At 41.7% G+C, this 24910-nt stretch overlaps 1 protein-coding gene across 1 annotated transcript in view; it reads right to left on the reverse strand.

The window, feature by feature from the left end:
- The window catches only part of Nup358 (Nucleoporin 358kD), a 233915-nt gene that overhangs the window by 24364 nt on the left and 184641 nt on the right, over positions 1-24910 (reverse strand). Inside the window, exon 5 of the mRNA XM_067759833.1 lies at positions 9429-10407. Within this exon, the coding sequence (XP_067615934.1) occupies positions 9429-10407 (979 nt within the window). The remainder of the gene's footprint in view (positions 1-9428; positions 10408-24910) is intronic.

The following is a 24910-nucleotide window of genomic DNA, read 5'->3' on the forward strand; positions in this document are numbered from 1 at the left end:
AGAGTCATGCCGGAGTTCGAGCTCAAGACCCCGACTCGCCATCTCAGCCAAGCCACATGTGATAAGTTTGTCAATATGACGTTGGCAGATCCCGGGTTTCACACATCTTCCGCAGTAGCCGTGATTCTAGGAGGGATGTATATCACAAAATTATTAAAACCAAAATTGTAAAGTATCCAGGCTATCCGACAGCCCAAAATTCCGTGTTCGGATGGGTCCTTTCTGGCCCATGTGTCCTTTAAGGCACAGCGACCCCTTAATGGGTACCGTTTCGCGTCTTCCGCGTTCGCGTGGGTCCTATCCGGCCCGGGTGTCCCTTCAGGCACAGCGACCCCCTAATGGGTACCGTTTCGTACACTTAAATTTCCTCATCGGTTTAAGTATTCAATTGAATCGAACTTAATATATGAATTATACTAGCTTGGTAATTAATCATATACATAAGTAAGTCGCCGTTACATTATAACCCCTACGGGGCAGTAAATTTGAAGTTATAAAATATGAATATGAATTAGATTTAACTATAATAAAGCACAGTACATATTAAAGAAAACTCAACAATTTATTACTTTACACGCATTTAATGAATTTTAGTTTTAGTTTGGAAATCTTTATGGTGCTTGGCTTTTGAATTATTTGTTGCAACCCCTACGTGTTGCAAGGCCGGCGGCAATGTTGAAGCCAAACGCCTTCAATAGTTGGGAACCACTGGTGTTTCTTCATTCACAGCTGTTCGCCACAAAGCTGCACTGTGATTGGAAATCTACCGGTGGTTCTCTTTCGAAGTTAGGGTTCGTTAACGCTGCGCTCAACTGCAGAGATATAGTCTTCTACTTACGACAGCAGTTGAGACAGCGTTCCACAGCAGCATTTCAAGGCTAAGGTAACATATACACCTTTTCGCATATATCTTCATATTTGCGGTTTCCTTTTCTTCAATAAACCTAACCATTTTTTATATCATATTTTACTAATTCCTTTGTTTCATTTCTTTGTTTCGCTCTTTTCATTTTTTTTTCGAGTTGCCGTGAGGTCGAACCGGCATATTATTTTGTTTGTGTAGACAAACAGTAGGTATATTTAAAGTATAATATAAATATAACCCTACAATACTCCCCCTTCCGGAAATTTTACGTTAAATAAATTAAAAGTAACTTTCTTTTTTGTTTTTGTTTTAGGAATATATATTTTATCAATCATTGCTGATTTTAAACAATCAATAGGAATATATTTAATTTCATTATTTATCTCAATTTTAAAGTTTTTAATATCTTTTTCAATAACTCTATAAGGACCTTCATACGGATGCTGCAAGGAATGTTTGTTTATTACACGTACAAAAACAAAATGACAATCTTTTAAATCTTTTGGAACAAAAATACCGCTGGAATTTTGATGATGTTCCAAATTTGATTTAAAATTTTTAAAATGTTCACGAAAACTACTTAAAACATCCGCTGAAGTTACATTCTCTGTAGTTGAAACAAATAATTCACCAGGTAATCTTAAATATTGGCCATAACCCATTTCAGCTGGTGTTGCTGAAATATCTTCCTTAAAAATCGATCGCAAACCCATAAGCACTATTGATAACCAATCCCTGGACCCATTCCTAGCCATTATTGAAGATTTAAGCTGTCTATGGAAACGTTCTATCATTCCATTAGTTTGAGGATGATAGGAAGAAGTCGTTATTTGATGACTTCCAAGAAGTTTCGTTAATTCTAAAAACAAGTTTGAAGTAAACTGAGATCCCTGATCCGTTGTTATTTCCAATGGAACCCCCAAAACGTGAAATATATTCCTTAAAAAATTTATTTACAACCGTAACTGCAGAAATATCTCTTAGCGCGAATGCCTCTATCCAACGTGTAAATCTATCAATTATAGTTAATATGTAACGATATTCCTTTGAAACAGGCAAGGGTCCAACAATATCTAAGTGAATGTGTTCAAATCTAGTTTTTGAAATTGGAATTTTCACAACTGGAGATTTTGCATGACGATATACTTTAGATTTTTGACAACTTATACATTCTTTGGACCAAGTATTGATGTCTTTATTTATTTTTGGCGAAAAATATTTCTTAATTATCAAACGACGTGTAGCTCTACTACCAGGATGTGAAATCCCATGTAACATATCAAATATTATTTTTCTTCAATTGTTTGGAATGAGTGGCCAAGGCTTTTCTCCTGACACTTCGCACCATATATTAAAGTTAACAGGAATTTTTATTAGTTTCAAATTTAAAAATGTTTGCCCTGAGGTAAGTTTGCCTAATTCACTGTCTTGTTGTTGTTCACTTTTTAAATTTTTTAAATTAATGTCCAAATTATTAATCGCTTCTACTTCAAACGCACGAGATAATGTATCAGCTACAACATTTTTTGTCCTTTAATATACCTAATGTCGTTCGTAAATTGCGCAATGAACTCCATATGTCTAGTTTGTCTTGGACTGCGTTCTGTTTTTGAATTTAAAGCAAATAATAGAGGCTTGTGATATGTGAAAACTGTAAATTGACGTCCTTCTAGAAGGTAACGAAAATGTTTAATGTTCAAATAAATAGCTAATAGTTCCCTATCAAATGCACTATATTCAATTTCGGATGGAGACAATTTCTTTGAAAAGAATTAATTGGTTCCGATTTATTATTAAACGCTTGATGTATGACACCACCTATTGCCGTATTGGATGCATCTACATTAAAGAAAGTTTTGCATCTTTGTTAAAATGATTTAACAATATCGCAGATGCAAACTTTTCTTTAATGCATTCGAAAGCTTTATTAGATGTATCGTCCCAAATTAAAATCTTGTCTGCTTATTTGTTCTATTAATTAAATCATAGATAACTGTCGTAAACTCTGCTAATATTGGTATATATCGATGGTAATAATTAACCATACCAATAAATTTTTGTGTCTGCTTAATAGATTTTGGACGATCAAAATTTCGAATGGCTAAAACTTTTTCTTCCGAGGGCCTAATTCTCGTTTCAGAAATATTATGTCCTAAAAAGTCAACATTTGTTAAGTACATTTACTTGGTTTTATATTTAAACCGTACTTCGTGAGGCGTCGAAATAATACGCGAAGATCTTTGAAATGTTGTTCACCATTTTCGCTTGCCACTAAGAGATCATCAATATATGTAAAAACAAAGTCTAAATCATTAACTTCTTCATTAATAAATCGTTGAAAAGTTTGCGCGGAGTTTCTAAGCTCGAAAGGCATTCGTACAAATTCAAACATGCCAAAGGTGTAGTGATTGCAGTTTTATAGATATCCTCTTCTGCCATTGGAATTTGGTGATAAGCTCTTACCAAATCTAGCTTCGAAAATACTTTCTTATTTTTGAGATTCATGTTGTTGAAGTCATGAACATGGGGCAAAGGATAACGATCAGGGACTGTTACAACGTTTAATCTTCTAAAATCTCCACAAGGACGCCAGTCATTTAACTTATTCTTGGGTACAAGATGCAAAGGAGATGCTACCGCTGAATTAGAAGGCCTACATATCCCTGTCTTTACCTTCAGGTTGCCAGCGCAATATATAGCTTCTCCAAACCTAATTGTCAACCTCACCTATCCGCGGCGAATCCTGTTTCACTAACAGACGAGGCTCTGGCGACCCCAAGCTCCTCATGGAACTTGGGGTGGGGAGGGAGGGAATGGCCTGAAGGTTTTATTTGGCCACATAAATCGTTCCCGAGATGATCGGGCTAGCACCTTAATGGTGCTGTGGTACCGGAGCGTACCGGATCTGTATCCGGCAAAGGACCATCACATCGATAACACTCCCCAAAGCCTTCGGGGAGCAACCTTATCGCTACAACAGCAACAACAAACGATAATTGGTTTGGCTATATCTGCTATTAAAAACGTGAACGGAAATTCGCGACGCAGTCCTAAATTAATATTTAAAAGTTTTTTACCGTATGTCGTACCGTAGAGACCGATAAAACTCAGAAGGTTTACGATCTCCCATTTCTGAATCGGATAACACTCGATCTAACTAGGCATTCTCACTTAATGAGTGCCGTTCAATTAAAATCTTCTTTAATGCAGAAAATTTGTCATCTTCAGGAGGATTTTGAATAAAATCAAGAATTGTCATAATTACATCCTGCGGAAGTGCAGTTATGACATATTCATATTTTGTCCCTTCCTGAGTAATGTTCTTTCGACTAAATTGCATTTCAGAATGGATGAACCATGCTTCAGGGCAATTAGTCCAAAATTGGGGAAGTTTTACCGAAGTAGCAAAAATTTCGTTATTTTGATTCGTATATGGATTGGATAAATCATTTTGATAATTTTTATTATCCAAATCAATAAGCGAATCGTTTACTTGATTTCGTGGTGTAGATGTACGTGTATTACTTGATGGTGAATGAAACATTGTAAATAAAAATAATTACAAAAATTATATTATAGGAAGAAATAAAAATGTCCGGAAAGGAGCGTTTACAAAACCAAAATGTTTAATCTATTTTGATACATATACATATAAATAATATTAATGCTAGATACAGCTCACCAAATATTTGTCGCAATTGTATATTTTTTACTTATTTCGAAATAATATGTTTGTCCAGAAGATCCAAAATTTCATAACAAATTCTTAACTTCCTTTTCCACACGTTCTCTGCACTCGCAAGTGAGCTGTTGTTCCTATTACATTTGTTGTTGTTTGTTCCTGCTTTCTATTGTAGTTATTTTTGTTGCTGCTTGTTTTCTTACACCATTTTGTGGTGTTATTGCTTAATGTTTGCTTGGTTGCTTTCTAGCTTTAATATATTCCGCGTTCAGTATCTCAAAAATATTAACAAGTAATTGCTCTGAGCATTTGTAAATTTTCTGCTCTTTATTTTAAATTAATCTTTTAGATAAATTTAGATTTTATTTTTTAATTATTTTAATTATATACAGGATGTTATTAATAAACCGCACTGTTTATTGTTTGTATCTAATTTTTGCTTTTTAATACTTTTTGCAATAACACATTTTTGATGATCCAATTGAGGGAATAAATCACGCTAATTTTCTAATGCTTGGCTGCGTTCATTTCAGCTTTTTGTATAGATGAATAATTTGCCGTTGCCAAATGCTGGGAATGAAAATAAACTGCTACATATAAACTCTTGTATTAGTTGATTCAATAGACTCGATCACTTAATAAATTGATATATTAGATTCTCCGCTTTCATTATTCGCAACATAAGACAGCATTGTTTTAGCTTCGATTTTTGATTATTCCAATAGAGATTTTTAGAAGCTTCCAACAAATCAGCGTGATCCTTAGTTTTTAATTAACGATGAGCGTTTTTCTTCCTGCTGTAGTTTTTTTAAAAAGGCCTGGCTGATCGCCAATGTAGTATGCAATAAATATACCACTATTTATTTTTATATAAAATATCTTTTAATATTAACTCCTAAATGTATGCTAACAATTCCTTTTAAAAATATATATCTGAATGAAAATTTTTGAAACAATCATTTCAAAATTGAAATATAAAAAAAAATTAACAAGAACAAAAATTCAATTTATTTAAAGTAGGTACATTTAAAGTTGAATATAAATATAACCCTACAACGATTGATATATCCGGCGAACTATGACTGCTTCCTACCATACGTGTGGGGGCGTCTCCGTTTATAGCGCAGAACGTCGTTTCTTCTATTCCATCCGCCAACATCTCACCACAAATGTCTGCCTGCAAGTTTCAATGCCATAGATCGTGATGGGCATTGAAATCGCCTAAGATAATGTGATTGTTGCCAGTGAGTAAGGTGCCCATTTTAGGGCGGTAACCACTGGGGCAACAGGTGGCAGGAGGGATGTAGATGTTGATGATTTCTAGGTTTGCATCGCCTGACCGGACAGATAAGTCTTGACGTTCTAAGACACTGTTCCTGCGGCCGATGTCGGGATCAAATATATGATATTACACTGAGTGGTGTATGATAAACGTGAGGCCGCCTCCTTTTCCGCTCTCGACATTATACCCAGAACAGGTCTGTAGAGTAGATCTTGCTGTGAGTTTAGTCTCTTGAATCGCAGCAATGCGGATGTTGTGCCGCTTCATGAAATCGACTACCTCCGTGATCTTCCTAGTTAATTCATTACAGTTTAACTGCAGAATTCTGAAGTGCAACAGGGGAGACGTCGTCACTCTGGAAGTAAGTGACGGGTGACTACGCCTGGCGTGTGAAAGGCTAGGACGCAACTGCTGTTGCGGTCCTGGGACTGGACGTCCTTGGGTAAGCATTGGGGTACCCGGTGTATTTGGGTTTTCGGCCTGGCAACATGGCGCAAAGAAAACCCGTCGGGGGGTTGCCCTCGCGGAGACCAGAACATCTAAGAAAGTGGCACCGTACAAGGCAGGAGCTCCATTAGGCGGATGTCGCCAACATATATATTCAGTGCTGGCAAACGGAGGCAGGGACTAAGAGTATGTTTCCCTGACCTACACGATTGCTGTCGCAAAAGAGGGGGGGAGAAGACGGGGGCAGGGGCTGATGCTCGGAATTGCTACCGACTCTACTACGGAGATTGTAGTTATGAGTGGGAGCGGCCGTATGAGTTGCTGGCGCCGTGGGGCGAGTACTTGTTGTGGCTTGCTGAGCAGCAGAGCTGCTGGAAGGTAGTGAACAGCAAGGAGCCACAAAAGATTTACAAAATTTACGAGGACGTTGTGTTTTGGGATCTAGCCCAGAACAACCTATCCAATGCAACCATCCCTTGCACGAGACACACTGACAAAAGTATGACCGTCCTAAAAATATTCTTTTCCGGCAGACGCAGCAAAACCATTTGTCAGGACCTGGGTCAGGAGACGGATGCGGATTGGGTTCGATACCTTCCCGGAGCAGTCCCGCTGCAAGGAGCTGCTGGGAGGATGACAGATTAAGGGATGGACGCAACAAATTGAATGGGGTTACACTGAAATGACAGTCCTTAGTCGGGAAACATCCCGAGTCGCTCCGGTACATAGAACCGACTGCCTTGTGAAGCGCTGACTCTTTGCTCGATGACAGCAGTACTTCATTTTGCCCTCATTCATCATCAAACGCATCCTTTCCGCTTCTTTTTCCAGTTTGGAACTAGCAGAACTTATGAAGTCAGCATACGCCAGTAACTGCACGCTTTTATAGAATATTGTTCCAGAGAGGTTAAGTTCTGCAGCTAGTATAATATAGTTCTGCAGCTAGTATAATATTCTCCAGCATCCAATTAAATAAATCGCACGATAGGGGCTCACCTCCTCTGAAACCTCGCTTAGTTTCGAACGGGTCGGATAGGTACTTCCCAACTCTGACTGAGCTGATAGTGTTGTTGCTCAACTTCATTTTGTTCAGCCGTATAAGTTTTGCGTGGAAACCAAATTTAAACATAGCGGCATATAGGCAGCTCTTTTTCGTGCAGTCAAAGGCGGCTTTAAGATCGACGAAGAGGTATGTGTGTCGATCCTTTTTTAAGGGGTTTTCCAAGATTTGGCGCATTGTGAAAATCTGGTTGATGGTAGATTTACCAGGTCTGGGGCCGCACTGATGGGGTAAAATCAGCCGATTCAAGGCCAGCTTCAATCTTTCGCACAACTCACTTGACAGGACGTTATATGCGATATTAAGAAGGCTGATTCCGCGATAGTTGGCGCAGATTGCAGTATCCCCTTTCTTGTGGACTGGGCAAAGAACAATTTTTATGTTCGGTTCGTGGTGAACCTTATTGTAAGATTAATATAGCAGAAAAACACTTCTTGGCACTTTCAGGTAATAATATATCATATATTATCAGCCCAATTCTAAACAAAAATTCCTTGCGAGTTTTCCCTTCTCCTATTCCTAGTATTCTAAATAAAAATTTCTTGTGAGTTTTTTCACTTCTCCCTTTCATCTTATTCTGAACAATGTTCGAAAGGCGGAAACCGGTTATACAAGTAGAGTATGTATTATGAATGTGAGTGAGAGGGGTTTCTCTGCCATTTTCTGAGTTTTTTCACTTGTTAAATTAAAAGAAATGCATCAAAATAGTTAAGGCAAATTGGTACTTTTAAGAAAGAACACTTATATGTACAAATTTGTGTTGAAACATGTACATTCTACCACAATATTCTTTATTTTAAGTCGAAAAGTATATCATAAGCAGCGGTGGGCACCACTACATTTACACGGTTACCAAATTGAGAATGTGTTAGTAAACACGAACGCGTAGCGATCACGGAAGCAAAATCAATTATTTATTTAGTTTGATTTCAATGCTTGAACGGTGAGCACGTGTCGCACGCACTCTTTGGTACTCTGCTTTAAGCGCGCGTGCGACACTTCCTTACTGTACGCCCATCGAAATCAAACTAAAAGAGCTGTTGTTGTTGTTGTTGTTGTAGCGATTAGGTTACTCCCCGAAGGCTTTGGGGAGTGTTATCGATGTGATGGTCCTTTGTCGGATACAGATCCGATACGCTCCGGTAACACAGCACCATTAAGGTGCTGGCCCGACCATCTCGGGAACGATTTATATGGCCACATTAAACCTTCAGGCCATCCCTCCCTCCCCACCCCCAAGTTCCATGAGGAGCTTGGGGTCGCCAGAGCCTCGTCTGTTAGTGAAACGGGATTCGCCGCTCGAAGGTGAGGTTGACAATTAGGTTGGAGAAGCTATATATTGCGCTACACAACCCCTTGAATCCCCTAAAAGAGCTGTCGTTGATTTTGACGAAGTAGCCATTGTGCTCTCGCTTATCGTATACATATATGGTCGCTTAGCAGGTGCTAAGCTCACGTCCACCCCGGATCATAAGCAACGGAAGAGCTCATGGTATATTTGATGCAGCCATCCAGATTTATTAAGAAGGCTTAAATAGATTTTGGCATAGGGGAAAGTCGAATTCAATTCGACTTAGCCGCCAGAAAATTTCTTTGCATGAATGGAAGTAGGCAGCTCCAGCGGATTTGTGTTATCCCGCCGTCTTCTTCTTCTGATGCTCCTCTGTTGATGTTGCTGAGGCACCAATTCATTACTCATGTCAGTGAATGCCATATGAAATGCAATACTGTGCATTGTTTATACTTTATTTCTTAATTTCAAGCAAATTCGCGACAATAATTAAACTTTACAATTTTTTAAACAAAATAAGAAATCCTCAAAGAAATTTCAATTGACAAAACAGCTGACTTCGAAAATTCGGCATTCCTATTCCCCAATTATTGTTCTCCCTAGGAGAAAAGAATTGAAGGATTTTTCCGCGGGAATAAAAAAATCCGCGAGAACAAAATTCCGAGGGAGTATTTAGAATTGGGTTGTATATACATATATCACCAGAACCAATTTAAAAATTCTGTCTCCATATTCAGGCCGAAGACCTTCAAAAAAGTATAGGATCATTTCATACTTACTTAATTGGTTTAAAGTACGTACCTTCGCTAAATATCGAACCACTGCGGCCGACAATGCTATTACCGAATAAAAATCCTCCGCTAGAACTTCCAGTTTTTTTTTCGTTGTTATTGCTCATAGCAGCGGCAAAGGAAAAATCACTAGCAGTGTTATCAGCAGCGGCACTAAATGCCGTGGTGCTTACCCCACCAGAGCCTGAGAAAATATTAGTTTCGGTCGTTTTAGGTGTAACTATATTGTTGCTTTTACTAGGTTCAAGTCTTTCTGCAGCAGGCAAAAGTATCATCGGCGACAAAGCGCTTTGTTTTAACAGGGGACGATTTGTACTATCGCTCTTGGGCAATGACAATGAGGGCAACTCCAATGGTTTTAATACATTTATGCAGTCCTCATTATCAACAAATGTTGTTGCCTTATCTGATGAGGAAAAAACAAATTTATCTGAATCACAACCCCGACAACCTACACACGTGGGTTTTGTTATGAAAAACTCATATGGTAATTGTAATTTTTCAGCCGTCGCTCTGTCTGCATCCAATATGTTTGGGGTTGTTGACTTTGTAAATATATTTTCTTTTTCCAAATCTTTAGTTAAATTTGATGTGGTACTTGTTACACTATTGCTGGTGCCCTCTATCGCAATACCAGCTACAGCACTATTGACGGCATCCATGAAACCCTGAGCTATCTCCTTAGTCTTGAATCTCAAAGAGAATTTTTCCAACTTAACAGAGTCCTCGCTAAAATCGTACACAATAAATAGCCAAGACTTATCATCTTTGTACTTGTACTCGACTTCCTTATTCAAAACATGATTGAGGCAAATCTTTAAGACTTGATCACGGCGCATAACAATTCGTAATTTATTCGTTTCTTTGTGGCGTAAGATTTTGACATCGCCTATTCCTCGCTCTTTCCATTCTCCGTCCATATAACGATATAATTTCGCACGATGTACATAAAGAACTTCCTCGTTCTCTTCGCCAGTTTTTACCTCGATCTGTAACATTCAAAAGTTAATAAATATATAAAAAGCGTATAGACAAGAATATGTATTTATGATACATATCAGAGCAGACTCGGCAGTTGTTGCTTTGCTTAAGAACTTAACTACAGTTTGGTGTGGGAAAGGAGTAGAACAGTTTCTTCGCTACTAATGAAAAGAGGGATATCGGTCAAAATAACCCACCGTTTTGGTGTTTGGATGGCTCGTGCAACCTATACACATGTGTGGTCGTGATTGTGATGGGCATATCGCAATGACAGATATTTCCTTATCCCTCTTAGAGGCGGGTCTAGATCAAGCAGTTGTTTGCTGCGATGCCCGGGTTTGTAACAATTCAGCAAAAACAGTATATTCAGCATTGCATTATGCTCTTTCATGTTCAGCTCTTTTGCCCCACTATAAGGATGATGTTCAGGGGTCGTAAGAAGACATCCCGTGGCAGTACTAAGTGCAGTATTTTGACAGGCCTTCAGGCTTCTCCAGTGTGTGCTTTTTTGGTCAGGCGACCAAACTCGACGCGTAGCACATGAGCGGCCGGCCGATTGCTTTGCAAGTTGTTTAAAGCATTTTTTTATCTCTTTTCTAAGTGATGCCGGCAAGCGACTTAAGGATTTCGTTACATTAGATACCCCTGCGAGGACAGGCACCTTGTAGTGGTGCAGGGGTTAACGCTGATCACAATGTTGCGAGCCGGCCGGATGGGAGCAGCCTCACTACTCACATCCGACTGATTCGTCGCGCATGCCGGCGGTAACTAGGAACTGTCACCTCCTAATCTAGGGAGTTATGCGACACCGTGCCCTTTGGACCTGTTTGCAGCCAGGAGGTTTACAACACCGGCTGTATTATAACGGCGCCTCCCTGACACCCGGCCGCCTTGGGGAGTAACTATGGCCTTACCGCGTCAAGGGGCTCTGCCGCGGTGGACGAACCGAGTTCCCCTACTTAATAAAATAGATCACCACGCTTGCCACGACAGGCTTGTGATCGTACGAAAAAGATGATGAATACCAACACAAATAAAAACAATAACAAAAATCATATAAAACAAACTGAAGGGAGGGATACCAAGTTGAGCGCAAAGAGTGGCGGTAACAATAAACGCCGAAAAGAAGCAGGGCGAGAGAACCTACTCCCTGAGCCACCTAAATCTGACTGCGGATGAACTTGCCCTCTTTGAGGAGCATGCCAGGGACGACGATGGCCAAACGTCCGGAAGCGAGACAGTCAAGAAGGTCAAAAAGGACACGGCAGTCAGAAACCAGCACCAGAGTTGGCAGAGCACCACCAAGGCGAATAGCGAAGGCAAACATCACAGTGGGTTAATCACCACCGTGAAGAATAACACAGCCAGCAAAAATCAGCAGCACAGTGGGCAGAGCACCACGAAAGCGGAGAGCAGCGTCAAACCACAGCATGGTGGGTTAATCACCACCAATGGGCCAAGCCGGGCAGAGGCAAAAAGCGCAGCCAGCAACAGCCCTTGCGAAACCCGGCAAAGGAGACCCCGAGAGGAGATGGAAGAGCAGCGGGAAAATCGCAAACGCTCATCCTCAAGGGAGAGACATCGCCACAGTAGTAGGGAATCAGCGGCCAAGAGACACCTGAGTGAAGTGCACGATCGCCAGTATCCAGGGGAAAGAAACGTTCCAAGTCAAGGGACGACGAAGCCGACCGTGACGGAGAAGGAAAGAGGTTGAGTTTAGAACGTGGAAGACGATCACCAAAGAGAAGTGCAAAGGCCAGAGCAAGGTCATCGTCGTTCGACGAATCAGGCACAGAACGCCATGGTGCGAGCTGGCCCGAACTGGGGGAGACAGGTGGCTTCGACGACCCAAGAAGAATCGGGCTACGCGGAGCAGGAAAGAAGTGGTACCTTCGATACCTGAAGCAGGGAAGGACTCCGGACAGTGCACGCGGGAAGGCACTGCAACACATGAGGCCGAGCAAGAAGCACCCATCCGCCTGGAAATCAAGGCGGGGTGAGAGGAAAACGGCAAGAGGCGAGCACGCATCGCACCACCGCGGGTCACAAAACCGCGGGCATCAACAAAGAAGCCGTAACGAGAAGCAAAGCGCTCCCACTGACAACCGGAGAAGAGGCCAGGCACGACGGGAGGACGCAACACAGACCAGGGGACAGAGGGCTTACCCCACACCGTCTACCTCGAGAAGAACAAATGCGCCGCTGCCAGCACCTGGTGCATCAACTGCGCAAGGGAGGCCAAAAATGCAAGGCTGCGTTAAAGGGCATACGGATGGCGGTGCTTCCAAAGCAATACCCGGCGGAGGTCTTGAGCCAGGAAGAGCTGACGCGGCTGCAAGACACTATAATGATCGAGGTATCGAAGGGGTGGAGAAAGCAATCTCTGGCTTTCTGCGGCGTATATTTTAGGCCAGGATTACTCCTTGTAGACTGCAAGGATGAGGAGACAGCCGAATGGCTGACTAGAGTCACACCAACTCTACATAGTTGGGAGGGCCCTGCTCTTATTACGAGGAAAGGGGATGATAAGCCGCCGACGCATACCGTCACCATGTATCTCCCCAGAAGTAGTGATAAAGAATTCGCACTTAAACTGCTGAAGGCACAGAACGCCTTCTTAAATGTTGGGATGCGGCGTATAATCAGCAGCAGTGCTGAGGGGGGCTTGCGGGTAAACATGGCAATTGACGAGGCATCGTTCACAAAAAAAGGAAGCTAGTTTTAAGGTGAACTACCGGTTCAGCTTCGTCCCGGTCAGACCTTGGAAGCAAAAAGCCCCAGCCAGTGTGAAACAAACCCACGTTCCAGGACAGCAACATCCAACCAGTGCCCACCCAGTGTCTCGTCAGCCACAGGTTCAACATCCGGGTTAATTACCGGTCAAGAGCCTACGCAAGCTCCATCAACCGAGGAGCTACTGGAAGGTGTAAACTTAGAAGACCTAGGGCTGGAGGACAGAGGAGAAGAAACCATGCGGCTGTCTGGTGAGGACGAGCCGTTAAGGCCTCAGCACTGACCGGCCCATACACAAAGGTTGCCCAGATCAACCTGCATCGGCAGTAATAGCACGCAGGTTCGCCTCGGAAGATCTGGGCATAGCGCTCATCCAAGAACCTTGGGTGTATAAGGGTCAGGTAAGAGGCCTAAAAGAGAGAAATAATAAGGTAATTTGGGATCTTTCTCAGGAAAGACCTAGAGCGTGTGTAGTGCTTAACAACTCCATTAACTATTTCTGCATTACAAAGTTTATGAGTCAAGACCTCGTAGCAGTTCAGGCGACGATGGTAATTCAAGGAGAGTCAACGAGCATCGTCTTTGCAGCGGCCTACTTTGCGGGAGATAACTATGAGGTCCCTCCAGAGGGTGTGAAGAAACTGACGAAATATTGCAGATGGGCAAAATTACCGTTGATCATGGGATGCGCCGCGAATGCGCACCACGAGGTATGGAACAGCACAGACACCAATTCGAGGGGTGAGTCCGTTCTTGAATTTATTATTATAATGATCTAAGCATATACAACGTTGGGAATTCACCAACCTTCATCACTACGTCTAGAGAAGTCCTGGACATAACCCTGGGTAACGATCTGGCTGATGAGCTGGTCTCTGGATGGGGGGTTTCCTCCGAACCCTCAATGTCGGGCCATATTATTATCCAGTTCGTTATCGGGGCTATACCCATAGAAGGACCACCAAGCCAAGGAAACCCCAGGAACGCAAACTGGTACATGTTCAGGAATATAATACAGGGAAATCTTTCTATTATAGATAGTAGGAAGAGAGGAACAAGTTATATGGAATTAGAGACCAGAGTTAATAACTTCAACCGTGTCATTATTGAAGCGTTTAACTCTAGCTGTCGAGAAACCAAGGGCGCAGGAAATAAAACTCCCTGGTGGTCGAGGAAACTCTCGGAAATGGGGAAAACCGTGCGCAAACTCTTCAACCAAGTGAGGCGCACCGGAAACTGGGAGCAATACACAGCGAATCTAACAACATATAACAAAGAGATTAGAAAAGCTAAAAGAGAAGTCTTCAGGAAATTTTGTGAGGGTATTTCGGAGGTTCCAGAGGCGGCAAGGCTTCACAAAGCCCTAGCCAAGGACCAAAGGGATATACGACTATCGATTAAGCTCCCTGAAGACTGAGGAAGAAAGAGCAGGTACCCTGCTTGCAGCGCATTTCCCGGACGCATCCTTTGATACCTCAACGGAGGAGGCTCGAGAAGTGAGACCGAGGAATTGATCCCACACCTGGTCAGGATTATGAGGGATAGCCTCGCACTGGCATACATCCCGACGTTGTGGAGAAGAGCAAAAGTGGTATTTATACCTAAGGTGGCTAAAAAGGACTACTCCAGTCCTAAGTCCTTTAGGCCTATAAGCCTGACATCCTTTGCTCTCAAAGCAATGGAGAAGATTGTAGACCACGAGATTAGATCAAAGGCTCTCGATAGAGTGCCACTCCATAAAGATCAGAATGCATACAGAACAGACAGGTCGACAGAAACTGCACTGTATCAGCAGTCCACAGAAATCCAAAGTGCGTTCGAGTGCGGGGAGACAACTCTATGCGCATTTCTGGACATAGAGGGAGCTTTCGACAACACGACACACGAAAGGTGTGAATCGGGACGCCTTATTGCATACGAGGATTGCCGAAACCTCAAGTGGGGACGGTACAGTAGAGATTAAAACAACGAAAGGATGTCCACAAGGGGGCGTCCTGTCACCCCTGCTGAGGAGCCTGGTAGTAAATGAACTTCTACAGAGGCTCTCAGACAACGGAATCCGATATCAGGGGTTCGCGGATGATACTGTTATCATTGTAAGGGGCAAATTTGAGAGCACCCTTTGCGACATAATTCAAAGGGCATTGAGGTTAACGAAAGAATGGTGTACTGAGGTAGGGCTAAGCATCAACCCTAACAAGACATCCATTGTGCCCTTCACCAGGAAAAGAAAACTGGAAGGGATTAGGCAAATCACAATGGATGGAGTACAGATGGAGTACACGACTGAGGTGAAATACTTGGGAGTCACGTTCGACTGTAAGCTATTATGGAAGAAACACGTCGACATCATAACAAAGGCCACAAGAGCAATAATGGTGTGCAGACGTATTGCAGGAAGATCCTGGGGACGCAGCCCAAAGATCCTAAGATGGATGTACACTATGATAGTGAAACCTATCATAGTGTACGGAGCAGTTGCGTGGGCATCAAGAACAACCATGGTGACCGTACAAAAATCACTCACGAAGCTTCAACGCTTAGCGTGTGTCTGTATTACGGGAGCCATGCGAACATGCCCGACGGCAGCAATAGAGGTGCTGCTTGAGTTAACGCCTCTACATATAATAATTGAGCAGGCAGCCAGGAGTACTTTAGTAAACATAGCTAAAGAGGGTTGTGGAAGAGGCAAAGTGGCAAAGTGACACAGTCACGAAGCATGGCGAAGCTGCAGGAGCAGATTCCACTTATCCAACTTCCCAGAGATGATACGAAGAAGATAATTAAGTTTGAGAAGCGCTTCAAAATAGAGCTGGGGAACAAATGTACGTGGGACACCTCCAGGTTTGAGCGCTTCACCAGGAACACACTATAATATGGTACACCGATGGCTCGAAGACACCAGAGGGCATAGGAGCGGGGATCTTCGGCTCCCGAACCAAAATATCCCCACCACTCGGAAAATATCCGAGCATCTTCCAAGCCGAAGTTGTCGCCATAAGCCGGTGTGCAGAGATAAATTTACAGCGGGGATATACCAACGAGAAAATCGCTATACTCAGCGACAGTCAAGCTGCACTCAAGGCATTATCTTCATTTGAGATTAAATCATCAACAGTCCTTGAGTGCGTGGAGAGGTTAAAGAGTCTAGGAGTCAATAACACCATCTGTCTGGCATGGGTACCTGGACACAGAGGAGTAGATGGTAACAAGCGAGCGGACGAGCTTGCCAGGTTGGCAGCGGCCGGAAAGCCACTAGGACCCGAGCCTATGGTGCCAATAGGGTCACATACAATAAGGGAGGACTTTAGACAAAAGAAGGCGTGCCTCAGAGAACAACACTGGCGCGAAAGTCCAGGACTTCGGCAGGCAAAGGCACTAATAGGAGGGTACATCTCGAAGCGTTATAAGGCTATGATTAACCTCCCAAAAAGTAGCCTTAGGATTTTATCAGGTATACTCACAGGTCACTGTAGGCTAAAGAGCCATATGCATAAATTGGGCATATCAGCTAGTAGCCTCTGTCGATTTTGTGATAACGAAGATGAGTCTGCAGAACACATCCTGAAGGAATGTGAGGCAGTCGCGAGACGAAGACTTAGGATCCTAGGATCAGATTAGAAAATAATCTCATACACTCTCTGAAGCCGAGAACCATTCTGGATTTTCTCAGAGAACTCGGCTTTGATGAAGTGTTGTAAAGAGAATGAGGGCACAATAGACCAATAGGTCGCAGTGCTTAACCTCACAACATCTATCTATCTATCTAGATTAGATACAATTTCGGAAGCAATGACCTTGAAGGTAAGAGTGTTATTTAACGTTACTTCTATGACTTTCGGGTGACTGACAGTCGGCAGCGTAACGCCGTCGTCGTGAACGTCCCATATTTTCATAATATGCTCCTTCCACGTCGTAAACAGAGTTTGTCGATGATAGTGCCAGGTCGCGCAAGGTGAAGAAACATAAAGACTGGGGCCATTCCGTTCTTGTCCTTTCGTCAGAGTGCACGAGCATGCCAGCCTCGGCTCAACCAAAATATTTTCGGGCGTGTCTTGATTGACCGGAAAATTAAAATGGAGCTAAAAGGTGGCACCTAAACTTCATTCTGGCGAGTTGGGGGAGTTGAGACGTGCAATGCTTCTCTAAACTGGATTTAGGGAAAGTTTTTGCACTCCCATCAGGAAGTATTGTAAATTAAAGTGGTGTGACACCATATAACTGTGAAACAAAACTTGAAATAACGCGAAAAAATATAACGGAACACAACGGAGCACAGAAAAGCACATGGCAACACGCCACATATTGAAACTAAAACAAACATATAGACATTAAAATAAGAGAAAATTTTCGTAATTTAGTAAATTGAAACTATAATTATCAAATCACACTGAACAAATTGGCGAAGGCGTTTTAGCTTTCGAGCTGGCCAAATAATTCGAATCTTATTCGACCTTCATCCGGTATTATTATATACTCGCAAAGAAGTAACTTAAATATTAAAAAAACAAAATAAAGACTGGGGAGATAACTATTTATTTGGGAAACTAGTTCATCTTTTGTAGGGCCAGATCATGTTGCCATTAACGTGCAGTCGTCGGCATAGGAAACGGTAGTAACTCTTTCTGGTGGGGAAAGCAGCTTTGATATGTGGAAATTTAACAGAACCTGTGAAAGATCAACAAAGACTGGCTAAAGTGGGTTAATCTACCAGTGAGCTTTGAAAAGCCCAAAAATAAACATGTTGTTGAAAAAACAATAATGCCCTATAAGAATAATGGAAAGGTACTGATTATACTTCCCCTCAAATTAAGACAAATTAATTAGTGTTAAATGTAATTTTCTTGTTTTTTGTTTGGAAGTCATATTGAGTTGATATGCAATGTTGTATCTGTAATTATTTTTCTGGTTTAAATTTGTATCCCTCACTATAGCAAGCATCTTGTCGTTGGTTTGAGGGCTTAGCCGAACTCCACAGCGCCCGACAATGGGCCTGCATCTACGCCGTTTCGATTCAAGGGAGGGATGTCGGTGATCAAGAACTGTCAACCCCCTAATCTAAGGTGTAGTGCGAACCGTGCGGACGGTTTTTACCCCCATTTTTAACATTTAACCGCCTTGCCGGGCAGGTGGTCGTACGACCAAGACACTCGAAAAATTTATGAGAAAAAGGCGACGGCATCGCAAGCCGGGAAGAGGAAATCGCTATCAGTGATTATTCGGACGCGGATAACGATGATAGTGTGAAGTCAGTGCGTTCTCTCAAAATATCGGGCAGCATTAAGAATCATGCAGCGCTTGGGTTGGCCCAACCAAGAATGAGAGCGATCGCTTGGCATGGGCCCGCGAGTAAGTGGAAGAATGTCGAAGACTGTACACTGAAGAAAACTTTGCTGCGAGAAACCCTCAATTTTGCAACTGCATCGAAGAAGCCCCGAGAGGCAAGAGGCAGCGATCGGCTGAACCTGACAACACTGCTTTTAAGAGCTAGAAGGGGGAGGGCAAACGCCACAGTCACAGAACCAATAGGTGATCTAGACGGAATGGCAGAAACCAAACCTCAAAATCTGAAAAGCGGATCGAAGCGGCAAATATAAATACTGCAAAGCCATGCACCTTAAACGCTGTAATACAGGAAGAAGAAGGAAATAATGGCTTGACAAACAAAAATATAAATTCTAATAAGCTAAAGGGAGATAAAGATCAGACTGCAGCTTACTTGATGATACTAAAGGGAGCTAACCCTGAGAATCCGGTTTTCACCGACAAGAAGATGAACGAAATTGCGAAGCAGTCCCCGACTACTACATTGCAGCGTCCCCCATGGGAAGATGCCCATTGGAGCTAATTTTTATCATGATCAAAATGATGCATGATGAACCAAACAGACCGATAACACTCTCGAAACAGCTGGATGGCATAATGGGGCAAAACTGATGGCCTGCACCAATAACGCGACTTTAGAATGTCTGCAGAGAGTTGTTCCAGACCTTCAAAAACAAGAAGGCGCAAGGTTGAAGGTGGTGGATATAGCACTGATCCCCACGATACCAAAGGCCAAGGTTTTGATACCTCGAGTGGTGAAAACGGAGGGCATGCATAACATATTGCAGCGGCAGAACCCGAACATACAAACACGGGATTGGAAGGTACATCATGTATCCCGACCAGTGGAGGGGTAGTATTTTCATGGACCTTAAAAAGGACAATAACCCCAACACGCTAAAAGCAGGGGAGGTGGAAAAGGACCTCGAGAATCTGCAAATGACGGGGACAAATGCGCAGTGGCGGAGGTGCACAAACAAATCAATGATGCTCAGAACCTTAAGAAAACCCACAATATTCTAAAAGCAGAAGTGGTAGAAAAAGACCGCGAGGACCTGGAAGTAATAGAAAAATCTAGGGTATAGACTTGGAAGCGGGGGTGCTTGAAGTTGACAAACAGCTCAATGATGCTGCGAGTCTAACAAAGACTCTTCTAGCAGGGGAGGGAGAAACGGACCTCCAGACTCTGAAAACAGCGGAAAAAATACATTGCGTGATCGCAGTGGCGGCCGATACAGAGAGAGAAGAACAGCTTAATGGCGCTGCGAGTTTTACAGATAAACCACCAACACAGTAAAGAGGCATCAAGCGAGCTCCTCCTGGCTTCTGATTTGGCGTTGAGTTATGGCTCTCATCTGGAGGAAAGATTTCTGGAATCAGCGCTCGCGGATTCAGCGTTTATTACGCACAGACGGAAAGCAGGGTTAGAGCTGCAATCATGGTAAGGAAACACCTATACTCGTGCATGCTATCTAACTTCAGCACCGAAGACCTAGCGGTGGCCGCAATAGAGGGGAAGAAAGAATCTTCCCTTTTCCTAGCATCATGCTACATGGCCCATAACGTGGACGCCCACCAGAGGAGTTCAAAAGGGTGGCAGATCAAGAAGCGTGCAGAAGACGGCTTGTCATAGGCGCGAATGCGAATGCTCATCATGGCGTATGGGGAGGGGACGGTATTAATGATACAGGTGGATCCCTTTTAATATACTACATAGTCTACAGGTGGCAAACAGGGGTAGCGTGCCTACATATGTTGGTCCTACGTCAAGAAATGTTCAGGATATAACGGGGTATGAAGAGAGGGTCTTTGACAGGCCATCCTTCTCAGACCATGCATATATCAGCTTCAGAATCCGCTGAGGAGGGTAGAAAAGGAGAAATTCTTTAGAAACCCTAGGGCAACGAATTGGTACGGACTTCAGAAATGTATATCAGGAAGACGGGGGCAGCCTGAAAGGTTACCACCGTAGAGAAGTTCAACAACTTATCAAAGGCGCTGACAACTGCGTACAACAAAGTTTGTCGTTTGAGAAGATGCAAGGGGAAAAGAAAGCCACCATGGTGGAGTAAGGAGCTGAGTCCTCTTAGAGGACTCTAGAGAATTAATAGATGTGTATAAAAATCACATATGAACGAGGATTAATTCTCTTCAGCACAACATGATTACACTAAAGGCAATTCATTCGATACTACATTGCATAGGGTGGTAATGAATATAGAGAGAGCCCTGGAGCACCAGGAATATACCCTAGGTGTTTTTCTGGACATAGCCGGAGCTTTCAACAATGTCTCGAAAAAAGCAATCATAGACAGTCTCAACTCGATTGAAGTTCGTCCAGCTTTAACAAATTCGATCGGCTCCATGATAAGCTGCAGAATGATGACTTCGCATTAGTGTCTATGCGAGGCAACAAAATCTATAAACAGAGGAACGCCGCGTGGACGCTGGTTATAAACCAATTGCTCAGGCGGTTTGACGGCATATGCAGATGACGTTTCAGTCATCATAAGCGGCAGATGCCTAACAACAATCAACTCTCTGATGCATAACGCACTTCAGGATGTACAACCGCCAACGCGGAAAAAACCTATCTAGTATTATTTACTAGGAAATATAAGATACCAAATTGGACTAAGCCCAAGCTTGGAGAGGTAACCCTACAAGACATTTTTCTTTTCTAAAGTATCTAGGGGTTATACTATATAGTAAGTTTTAGTGGAAACTGCGTGTGGAAGAGAGAGCGAAGAAAGCCTCCGCGGGACTGCATGTATGCAAGAGGATGCTAAGATGCACATGGGGCCTATCACCCAAACTCTCTCATTCGGTACTTACGGCAATTGTGAAACCCATACTTTACTATGGAGTTTTAGTTTGGCTGACAGTCGCACATAGAAGTACGTATACCAAATAAACTTGAGGGGTATGCAGAGTAATTGATACTCTGCATTACCATAACGGGAGCCCTAGAAACTACCCAGACAGCAGCATTGCTCTACACATCTTGCCTGCAGATCTAATGGCCAAAAACATCGCGTTAGTAATTGCAACAATGCTTAAGGCCTCGGCGGAAGTTATCGCCGTGAATAAATCAGCAGAAGTTTTGGAGGAAGCGTGCTTAAGCTGCAGTCGCGTTAATATATATATTGATCAGTCAGGCGGTGATTAAACCAATAATCTTTGGAAAACTTCGCTCAGGCCGGACCATACATTTATATTGGGTTCCCGTTCATGAAGGGATAGAAGGTAACGAAAATTAATAAAAACATTATTTTCAAAATATGAAAATAAAGAGAAATATGCCACTTTGAAAACCATTTTAGAAGCCAAGCTAATTATTTTATTGAACGGAAGTATTATTTTCTGATTGTTTGGGTTTCAAAATCATTAGAACTCTGTTACCCCAATTCCTTTGCCTCTTTTGTTATTGACGAATTAATTACCAATACCAAGTATATGCATCACTGCACAGCCTTGATACATACATATGAGCCCTTTATTTTGAAAGTGGTATAAGTCATTTCCAACTCATGGTCTTAAACGCATTGTTGTTTCTGAACGAACGCATATATAGATGGTTCTACAATTATATACTAATAATAAGAATTGCATATTTTGGCTATTGGACTCTAACAAAGAGGAAACGAGGAGAGATACCAACAAATTACCCCTGAACTTAAACGACATGAAATGACTTATACCACTTTCAAAATAAAGGGCTCATATATCGTTTACACAAAACGATACGTCTGCTACTATAACGGCTTATAAAATACATCTCCCACTTCTATCTTTCGAAAATCAGCGAAAAGTTTTTATTTCGATATGCTCCAAATGGCATGTGCGCAGGATTTCTGCGCTAACAGGTACATATGAACATATGTGCATTAAAGTGTTTCGAAAAACAAATTTTCGAACTCCTACTCTATTTTCTTAGTTTCCCATTTAATTAACATGGCAAAAATTATTTGTTGTTTTAACTTGAATTTACACATAATTTACAAAAACCTTTTATTTCCTCAAAGTCGAGTCATTGAGATTTACAAAATGTAAAAAAAAAGTATTTGCAAAAAAGAAAATTTTTCCGGGATAAACATGGACAAACGACGGACATACGATTTAGCAGAGTCAAGCGAAAAAAAGAATTTGGGGTTTTTCGAAAAAAAAATATTTTTGTTATAACTTTTTGACAAAAGGTGGACAAACGAAAATTTTTCCTGGACATACATGGACAGACGATGGGCAATGAATGCTATTTGGTTTTTTTTATTACTCGCATATGAAGGTGCCAACTCCACATAGAAGTTTTCGTTTTTGCTATAACTTTTTAACGAAAGGCGGACAAACGAAAGTTTTTCCTGCACAAACATGGACAAACGAGGGGCAAACGAATGCCCTTTGTTTTTTTATCATCCGTATATGAAGGTGCAACTTCACATAGAATTTTTCGTTTTTGATATAACTTTTTAACGAAAGGTGCACAAACGAAATTTTTTCCTGGACAAACATGGGCAAACGGCGGACATAAGATTTAGCACAATAAAGCGAAAAAAAACTTTGGAGGTTTTTTCGAAAAAAAAAAATGTATTATTATAACTTTTTAAAAGGTGGGCAAACGAAAAATGGATAAACGATGGGCAAATGAATGCCATTTGGTTTTTTTATTACCCACATATGAAGGACAAACGAATGCCCTTTGTTTTTTTTTTATAATCCGCATATGACAGTGCCAACTTCACATAGAATTATTCGTTTTTGATATAACTTTTTAACGGAAGGACAAAACTTTTCCCTGGACAAATATGGACAAACGATGGGCAGGCGATGGACATACGATTTAGCACAAGTTTTGAGGGTTTTTTTTCGAAAAAAAAAAATATTTTTGTTATAACTTTTTAACAAAAAGTGGACAAAAGAAAATTTTTCCTGGACAAATGATGGGAAAACGAATTCCATTTGGTTTTTATACTCAGCTGAGCACAGCTCGCAGAGTATATTAATTTTGTTAGCATAACAGTACTCCGTAACGGCATAAACTAATCGAGATAGCTATACTATATAGACTACTATATATAGACTACTATATATCACAATGATCTGGGCGAAAAAATAAATTCATTTAGCCATGTCCGTCCGTCCGTCCGTCCGTAATAACAATAATTTCAGTATATTTTTAGGTATCTTAATGAAATTTTGTAAGTTCCTGGGCGCTCAACTCAGATCGCTATTTAAAACCAACGAAATCGTATTATAATCACGCCCACTTTTCCGATATCGAAAATTTCGAAAAACCAAAAAGTGTGATAATTCATTACCAATAACGGATAAAGCGATGAAACTAGGTAGGTGGGTTGACCTTATGACGCAGAATAGAAAATTAGTAAAATTTTGGACAATGGCGTGGCACCGCCCAATTTTAAAAGAAGGTAATTTTAAAGTTTTGCAAGCTGTAATTTGGTAGCTGAGTATTTAATGTTCGGTTACACTCGAACTTAGCCTTCGTTACTTGTTTTTATTACCCGCATATGAAAGTGCTAACTTCACACAGAATTTTTCGTTCTTGATATAACTCTTTACGAAAGGGGGACAAACGAAAATGTTTCCTGGACAAACGGTGGAGATAAGATTTAGCACAATAAAGCGAAAAAAAATTTTTTGGGGTTCTTTCGAAAAAAAAAAATATTTTTGTTATAACTTTTTACAAAACGTGGAAAACCAAAATTTTTCCTGGACAAACATGGACAAACGACGGACATACGATTGGGGTTTTTCGAAAAAAGAACATATTTTTGCTATAACTTTCTAGCGAAAGGTGGACAAACGAAAATTTTTTCCTGGATAAACATGGACAAACGACGGACATAAGATTAAGCACAATAAAGCGGGAAAAATTTTGGTTTCTTCCAAAAAAAAAAATGTTTTTGTTTTAAAAGGTGGACAAACGAAAAATTTTCCTGGACAAACGTGGACAAACGAATGACATTTGGTTTTTTCAATTACTCGCATATGAAGGTCCCAACTTCACACAGAATTCTTTAGAATTCTTTTTTAAATAACTGTTTAACAAAAGGTCGACAAACGAAAATTTTTCCTGGGCAAACATGGACAAACGAATGGGATGTGTTTTTTTTTAAATACCAACTACACAGAGCTTCGAGTGTGCTGTCCAATTGCTGCTCTAGTACCTGGTTTAGATGGGTTGGTACTTGTGTTTTGGCAGCACGTTGCAACGAATGCGCCAGTCGGGCGGTTGCCATTGGAGCTGCATTCGACCGATGTCGCGATCATATATACAGAACATATGGTGTGGGGGACTAGTTGATACCTACTTCTTCGGCGAGTGCGTGTATCCGAAAAGAAGCGGTGGAGCGGAGGTAAAAGCTGGTACTTGGCATTGATCCTATCCATGTAACGTAGATTATAGTAATGGGTTGGAGCGGCCGCGTTAGTTGG

This window comes from Eurosta solidaginis, chromosome 1 (genome assembly GCF_040869045.1).
Source record: "Eurosta solidaginis isolate ZX-2024a chromosome 1, ASM4086904v1, whole genome shotgun sequence".
NCBI classification, from domain to species: domain Eukaryota; kingdom Metazoa; phylum Arthropoda; class Insecta; order Diptera; family Tephritidae; genus Eurosta; species Eurosta solidaginis.